The 8,812-nt window shown below is 29.7% G+C and overlaps 1 protein-coding gene across 1 annotated transcript; it reads left to right on the top strand.

Annotated features, from left to right (window-relative positions):
* Positions 1–4,874: 4,874 nt before the first annotated feature.
* LOC139889218 (uncharacterized) lies at positions 4,875–6,419 on the top strand. Its single transcript, XM_071872182.1, has one exon. The coding sequence runs from the start codon at positions 4,875–4,877 to the stop codon at positions 6,417–6,419; it is 1,545 nt and encodes a 514-aa protein (XP_071728283.1).
* The last annotated feature ends 2,393 nt before the right edge of the window (positions 6,420–8,812 follow it).

Below are 8,812 nucleotides of genomic sequence, written 5' to 3'. Positions count from 1 at the left end.
TTAAATGCATAAAGTAATTAATTTGCAAGTTCTTGCATATGCATTATATTTGAACTTTCTTTTCGCATTCTTTTGTGCGATGATCAATATTCCTTAATTGATGTTCACACCATGAAACATCATTTTATTTATATTTCATTTCTCCCCCTAATATAGGGAACAATGTTTCATTAAAGTGACAATCGACAAAACTTGCTGTAAAAACATCACCCGTCATGGGTTCAATATATCTTATGATTGAAGATGTTTCATATCTAACATATATTTCAATCCTTCTTTGAGGAACCATTTGTTGTGGTTGTTCAATTAAAAATACACTGCACAACCAAATGTTCTAAGATGGAAAATATTTGGTCTCCACCAAAATTAAGTTGGTAATGGAGAATATTTATAACTTGCACTTGATTTAATGCGAATTAATGTCACATCATGTAAATTTACATGTCCCCATATAAATATTGAGAGTTTTGTACTCATTTCTAATTGTCTAGTTATTAGTTGTAAGCGTTTATCTATTGATTCAGCTAAATCAATTTTGTGTATGCACATGAGCAACTGGATGTTCAACAACAATCCTTGTAGACATATAATAATCATTAAAAGCTTGAGATGTTAACTCACCAGCATTATCAAGTCTCATCCTTTTAATGGTGTAATCAGAATAATGTGTTCTTAATTTAATAATTTGTGCAAGAAACTTTGCAAATGCCATATTATGGCTTGATAACACACAAACATGAGACCATGCGTTAGATGCGTCTATTAGAAAAATGGTCCACATGATGGATGAATAGGTCCATATATATACCCTTGAATTCTTTCAAGAAACATTGGTGATTATTTCTCAATGTGCTTTTCATTAATCGCCATATGTGATTTTCATTAATCACCATATGTGTTTTTCGTTAATCACTATATGTGCTTTTCATTAATCACTATATGTGCTTTTCATTAATCACCATATGTGATTTTCATTAATCACCATATGTGCTTTTCATCATATATCATTTTCACCATATGCGCTTTTAATCATATGTGCTGCGCTTTTCGTCATATGCACTTTTCATTATATGCGCTTTTAATTATATGCGATGCGCTTTTCATCATATGCGCTTTTTATCATATGCGCTTTTAATCCTATGCGCTTTTCGGTGCTACATAGATATTTCTAATTTTCGATTATCATTGACTGATAATCATATCCATTATGATATATGTCAGAGAAACTTAACAAATTTCTCTTTGATTTGGGAGAAAACAAGACATTGTTTACCAAAAAATTCGTACCATTTGGTAATATGAAATTTTGCCTTTTTCGTTTCTTATATCAAGTTTGCAAGAGCTGATATAGTATTTATAATTCCTTCATTTGATTTAAATCAATGAAATATTTCTTAGATTTGATCATAGTGTGTATGTTACTACTATCTGCAATACATAAGTCTTTACCATTTAATTGATGTTGTATTTCTGCAGGATTCATACTAAAACTTCAAATAAGATAAGCAAATAATGAGTTATATTTCAGCAAGATAATCAAATTATATTACCTGCAAACAAGTTATAATCTGAAGTACATAAAAGATAACACTTAATAAAACATATGCGTTATGGTCTAAAACCATTTATTTATGAGTGATACATAAAAAAACTAGGCATCTTAGAAAATTCAAACCATTCAAGTCTCAAGGTAGCTCAGGGTTAATTTAATCAAGATTTGTCAACAGATTCACTCTCGTTTTCTTTTCTTTTGGGACTTATTTGTAGAGCTAAACAAGATGTTCATGTATTCAAGAAATACTAGACTGATGATCCACGTTACCAGATCATTAATAAGAATCTCCGGAATTCTTATAAGAGCGTCTACTAATATCTTTAATTTTATTCTTTCATGGATCACCGTTATTATTATTATTAATTTTTTTTTTTTGATAATTAATATCGTATCTATCTTTGAGTATTTTCTATAATACACTTGGATTTTCGATCATATAATATGTAGATTCTAAGGACTCGTCAATATGTTTGCTAAGAAAAATACTTACTATTGCTTTCTCTTATTCGAAATAATTGTTATTTTCATTCAGGGTTTCTAAAATACCGTTTGATTCGAGATGTTTTTCTACATTCATAACCCATGTTAAGTAGTTGTTCCCACTCTAAATGAGCAAATTTAAGCCTTTTCAAATTCGACATTTTCTATTATCAAAAAGATGAATAACATAAATCATAATCATAATCAACTTCTATTCATAGACAAATAATAAAATGAAATTAGAATCATTTTAAATTCATAAGTATCAAACAACAGAATAATGGTATGATTACAAATAATAAAACCACAAGGGCGGGATAGAATATAGGTTCACCCGGTGGTATATTAGCAACAATGATGATAGTTAATATGACCAATACAATAGGAAAAATCATCCTTGTGTGAATCATTTTTACAAAAACTTTTTGAGAGTAGTAATCTGAAAAATGAAGATTGATTTGTGAAAATGTGAAAACGGAGATGCTTATTTTATATTTGAAAAATATAGTTGTTGTAACGTCGTCAGTTGACGTTAACAACCGTTATGTATATATGACCGTTGTAACGTCGTTAGTTGACGTTAACGAATAAAGTCACTATATCAAAACGCGTATGAGTAATATAAAGGATAAGATTTTTTTTCTTATTTTAACTTTTAAGATTTACTTTTAATAAAAATACAAACTACTTTTTCTTATTTTAACTTTTAAGATTTACTTTTAATAAAAATACAAACTACTTTTCTTATTTTAACTTTTAAGATTTACTTTTAATAAAAATACAAACTACTTTTCTTATTTTAACTTTTAAGATTTACTTTTAATAAAAATACAAACTACTTTTTCTTATTTTAACTTTTAAGATTTACTTTTAATAAAAATACAAACTACTTTTTCTTATTTTAACTTTTAAGATTTACTTTTAATAAAAATACAAACTACTTTTTCTTATTTTAACTTTTAAGATTTACTTTTAATAAAAATACAAACTACTTTTTCTTATTTTAACTTTTAAGATTTACTTTTAATAAAAATACAAACTATTTTTTCTTATTTTAACTTTTAAGATTTACTTTTAAGAATAAACATTATTATGCATGAAATAAATAATGATTAATTGCATAAGTAATCATAAATGTTATATAACATATAAAGACCCCATCGTATTCATATTGATCGGAATTAATCTCGACCCATGGTACCGTGTTGTCAAATGACGTGTTGCGTACATAAAGTACCGTGTTGTCAAATGACGTGTTGCGTACAATCATGAGGTCTTATTAACATAAATATAAATGTTAGTGAAGTTAATAAGAGTTAGATTACAGAAAATATAATTCAGGCGGTATAACCGACCATATATAACTTAAATAACATAAATATAAATGTTAGTGAAGTTAATGAAAGTTAGATTACAGAAATATAATTCAGGCGGTATAACCGACCATATATAACTTAAATAACATAAATATAAATGTTAGTGAAATTAATAAAAGTTAGATTACAGAAAATATAATTCAGGCGGTATAACCGACCATATATAACTTAAATAACATAAATATAAATGTTAGTGAAGTTAATAAAAGTTAGATAATTTCTTACCTTGATTAGTGACGTGTGCTTGCTTAGATAAACCTTGATTATACGGAGCACTTCGTGCTGATAACATGTTATATTTCAGTAGGCTTATAACTACCTTTAGTGGCCTGGTTCAATATATTCAAATTGAAAGAACCAATAAAAGAGAGATGTGTTGTAGAAGATATATGAGAGAAAGAGGTTGAAGAGAGGTGTGATGTATTTAATGTATATGTGTGTTTTTGTAACTTACATTACGCACATATATATAGTACAAATTTTACTATCCATATCTGACTAATTACCATCCATATTTAACTACTAAATTTACAACATATATATATATATATATATATATATATATATATATATATATATATATATATATATATATATATATATATATATATATATATAGTTAATTGAATTATATAAAAACTTGTCAATTAAAGTTGTAATACTATGATTTTAAATTGTTAAATACATTGTAAGTAAAAAAAATTAGGAAAATTTTAGTATTATCTTTTTATATATACCAAAAAATTAAACGTGTATGAGAGTTCATTTTAATTTTCGTTCGGAGCCTACTAAACTGGCCCATGTAAAAGTATTAAAATTGAGGATTAATAACACAAACTAAAGTACAACATAATATAACTGCCAGAGAGCACAAGCTTTAATTTTCACTTAGCCAGCAAGACAAAGTAAAGAATAGTTAAGTGGCAGTTGGTATCAATAGTTGAGAAGGATCTTGTTTCTCACATATAGTAATAAAATGATCAATGTGGATTAATCTCGACCGTTGAATTAGAACTAATAGCGTAGGATTCTCAGTTGAGTACACGTGCTGCCATCTATATCCTTGCTTTACTTGCTTCCATGCATGGATTTCTTCAACTTGTAACCTCCATACATATATAGTCTCCCTGTCTCTATACTTATAGAAGTTAGAATCACTCCAAATTTTAGAAAGAGGGATAAAGTTAGTTGCTTTTTCTTTGCTTCTTCTGTTGTTCATCAACAATCCTTTTCTTTACTTCAAATCTCAACTAACTAAAACTACTAGTGCCATTATTACATCTTGTTCTTGAATGAAATCTGAAATGGGTTCTTCAGTTTTCACTTAAAGTTTCGTGATTTAAGCTTTAAATCTCGTTTCTTGATTTGGGTATCCATTAATTTTCAATCTTGATCTTCAATTCTGGTTTCTTGATTCATCAAACTCTGTTTTTGCATTAGTTTGACTTTAATCTGATCTGAACATGCTGGGTTTGATCCAAGAAAGTGATCAAGAATTGATCAAACATAATTGTAAATTGTGTGATAAAAGCTTTCCCTCTGGTAGATCTTTGGGAGGTCACATGAGGTCTCACGTGATCAACTCAACTGATTATAATCATAATCATCATCATGATAAGGATCATCAGAAAAAGAAGAAAAAGATCATCAAGAAGGTGTTAACTGTTAACAATTGTGAAAAATCAATGAAGAACAACACTGTTGTCATTGATGGATCTTCGAATTCGAATGATTCGGGTTATGAGCTGAGGAAAGATCCCAAAAAGACTCCAAAAGTCAAAGATGCAAGTCAATTAGAGAACAGTTTGGTTGTTCTTGATAAGCTGTGTAAGGAATGTGGAAAAGGTTTTCAATCATGGAAGGCCTTATTTGGACATATGAAATGTCATTCTGAAAAAGTCTTAAACAATCATACCAACAACAAAAGCAATATGAATCAGGATTCAGATAATGAGAATTCGGGTACAAAAACGGGTCAAATCAAGAAGTCAAGATCAAGAAACAAGAGAATCAAAAGGTATATAGTTACTTCTACTACAACTGCTACTGTTACAACCACCATCACAACAGCTTCATCTTCAATTGAAATGAATGTATTGAACAATAATATAGACAAACAAATTAATAGTAATCATGCTTCAACAAGTATTGGGTCTGAAATAGAGCAAGATCAAGAAACTGAGATTGCTATGTGTTTGATGATGCTTTCTAAAGATGAGGGGAAATGGGGTAGTGAAATTGACTCAGATGATAATTGCAATTCCTCTGCTTTTGTGAAGTTGATTAAAGTAGAGGGTAAAAAGCAAAGTGTTAATGGTTCCAAGGTCAATAAAATTGGTAATTTTGATGGATCTAAAGTGGGTTCATCTAAATTGGAGAAGATTATGATCCAAAACGACGAATTGGATGACGAAATTGAATTAGGATTTGGGAAATTTGAGGATTCAATCAAGAGAAAATTTGAGTGCATCACATGTGACAAAAGCTTTCACTCTTATCAAACACTTGGTGGCCATAAAGCAAGTCACAAGAAGTTAAAGGGAAGTCTTGATCCACAAACCGAAGTCGAGAACTCAAACGAAAACAAACCCATGTTAAATCATGAGCTTATGATCAATGGGTATGGTGCAAATTCATCTACTAATCATCAAACCATAAAAAGTTTCAATCTTGGTGCCCATTCTTTGAAGAAAACAGTAGTTTTAGGCACACATGAATGCCCAATTTGCTTGAAAATTTTCTCATCTGGGCAAGCTTTGGGAGGTCATAAGAGATCACACATGGTTGCTGAGGCTAAACTGAATCAACAAAACAGCATGAATCTAATTGAAAAAGTGAATGAACCGGTTCGTGAAATTCGAGGTTTTCTTGATCTTAACATGCTTCCTGATACAATGGAAGAAGATATGATCATGAATAGTAGTACTACAATGTACAAGCCATGGCATTGGGTGGATACTAACAATCATGAATCAACAACATTACTTGGTTTGCTCTCAACAAGTTAAAAAAAAGTAGCAAGATCATTTCAAGAGTGTACAGATTTCATTAACTCTTTGCCTAATTGATGTTATTTGCTCAGCATAAACAACATAAGCAGCCATAAACATACAAATACCAAAAATACACTTGTTAATTAACATGTCACATTTTTTTGCTCATTCTTGTCATCAAGGGATAATGGTTGATTGGTGTCCCCTGATGAACAAAATTTGAGACACTATTGTTTGATCATCATTGAATCGATCTATATTGTTGTAATACTCGAATTTTCCTCTTATGTGATTTTTTTAATATTTGTTCAATGATCTATTAATCTACTTCTTGTTAAAGAAGGGTTTATATGTGAAAATAGACTAAGGTATAAGGGGCAGTTGTTTAATACGAAGGAAGGTGGGTTGTATAGTCACCCACCATCACACAACATATAGACAACTACTTATTTTACTTGTTAGTTCATATTTTACATAACAATAAACCATATTGTTCAAGTGGACTATAACGTTTAGTTAGTAGCTGCCAGCTGGTTGACATTTCTATTTATATATACTCTAAGTGATCAAGCAATTTGATTGGATCATTTGGGCGACAATACTGTAGAACCAATTAGGATCCGATCCAACCCACATCATTTTTTTGTTTGTAGAGACTAAAAGTGTTGAGCAACAAAAATTACAGGGACCAAAAATGCGAATATTAAGATTATTAAATTTCGAATAATAATAATAATCATGAAATCAATACGCAATTTCAAATAATGATTATTCAATTATGTTTAGGATTGAAATTAACCTCCTTAAAATAGCCAGGTTCATTCCTAACCATAAGATCAACTAAGATAGCTCAATTTCAACGATTATTCAATTATGTTTAGGATTGAAATTAACCTCCTTAAAATAGCCCGGTTCATTCCTAACCATAAGATCAACAAAGATAGCTCAATTTCAACTATTCACCATATTAGCTAACAGTATGATTAATTCCCTAAACTATCCTTTGATTTACAAAAAAAATAAAAAAAAAAAAAAAATAATTCCACCAATGTAAACTGGAAATCTACTGCCGATTTTCTATGGAAGGAAAAACAAAATTAAGCGATTCCACCACTTTGTTCATCCCCTATTTCAGTTTATATATATACATGATCAACATGTTCTCACACCTCTACAAATCATTGATTAGATATTCAGAACCCATTACAGATCTATACATTGATTGATTAGAGTTTCTGTAACGTCCACTGTTTTGTGATCCCGCTTTAATGCGTGTCGTGCAGTCTTTTTGCGCGCATCGCAAGTTTGCTGGAGTTTTAGACAGTTTTTGTTAATACTGTAACTCCACGGTGTGTTATGTAAATATAATAAAAAACGAGATAAGGTTTGTGAAAGGGTCTGGAACCCTCATTTTCATCTTTAAAGTTCCTGAGAGAAAATCCCATTCTAATTGAGAGTTAGGGTTTGAAAGGAAAAGCTCAAATTGAAGAAGAAGAGTGGTGTTTCCAACCCAATCTAATGCTATTCCTCGTGTTCTTTGTTGCCTAGTTCATTTAATGTTTAAGGTAAAACTCTAATTCGAATTTCATATGTTGATTTTCGAAATTATGTTAGGGTTTGAGGATGTTAGTGTCAATAAAATCTTTTACTTCAACTTGGGGTTTATAGAGTTTTGTAACTGAGTGGAATTCTTGTGTATGTGATTTGGGTTGGGTGATGAACTTTGACTTGTGATGAAATAGTTGGTGTCAATTCTCAGACCATAGATAATGGTGATTGTGACATGGAGTGGGTAAGAAGTACTACTTTTTTGGGCAAGTCGCTGACTAGACCATGATAGAAAAAGGGGAGGGGGGGAGTTGTAATGTGTGGCTTTTGTAGGGGCTGTTGCCAGTGACGTGTCATTTTAATTTTGATTTTTATATCGTTTATTATATTTTTTATTATATATATATATATATATATATATATATATATATATATATATATATATATATATATATATATATATATATATATATATATATATAGGGGTAGGTTTAAACGAGAACTACAAAAATGGCGAGAACTTTCTAATTTCATAGTTTTTATGAATTTAAATGCAACAAATTACATGCAAATGTTAATTAATCCTCATATTATTAACAAACATATGTTCATTACCACAGATTACATGTTAAATTGTTAATTATAATAAATGTTTACATGTTCACAAACAAAGATGCATATGTGAACGAGAAACTATATATTTGATTATATAAGTAAAGATATAAGTTTTTTCAAATTGTTTTATGTCCTTTCTTACTCTCCATCAACATTTATGGGTGATTCAGTCAACTCACATGTGAAAATCTTGGTAAATTAAAAGTTCTCGCAGTTCTCGCCTTTTTTGTGGTTCTCGTTTGAAC

Source organism: Rutidosis leptorrhynchoides, chromosome 2 (genome assembly GCF_046630445.1).
Source record: "Rutidosis leptorrhynchoides isolate AG116_Rl617_1_P2 chromosome 2, CSIRO_AGI_Rlap_v1, whole genome shotgun sequence".
Lineage (NCBI taxonomy): Eukaryota > Viridiplantae > Streptophyta > Magnoliopsida > Asterales > Asteraceae > Rutidosis > Rutidosis leptorrhynchoides.
Note: the sequence above shows the minus strand (reverse complement) of the source record. Positions and strands in the feature narration are given on the sequence as shown.

Bases quoted from the DNA above. Each gene is read 5' to 3' on its own strand.
- LOC139889218 (XM_071872182.1), top strand. From the start codon at position 4,875: ATGCTGGGTTTGATCCAAGAAAGTGATCAAGAATTGATCAAACATAAT.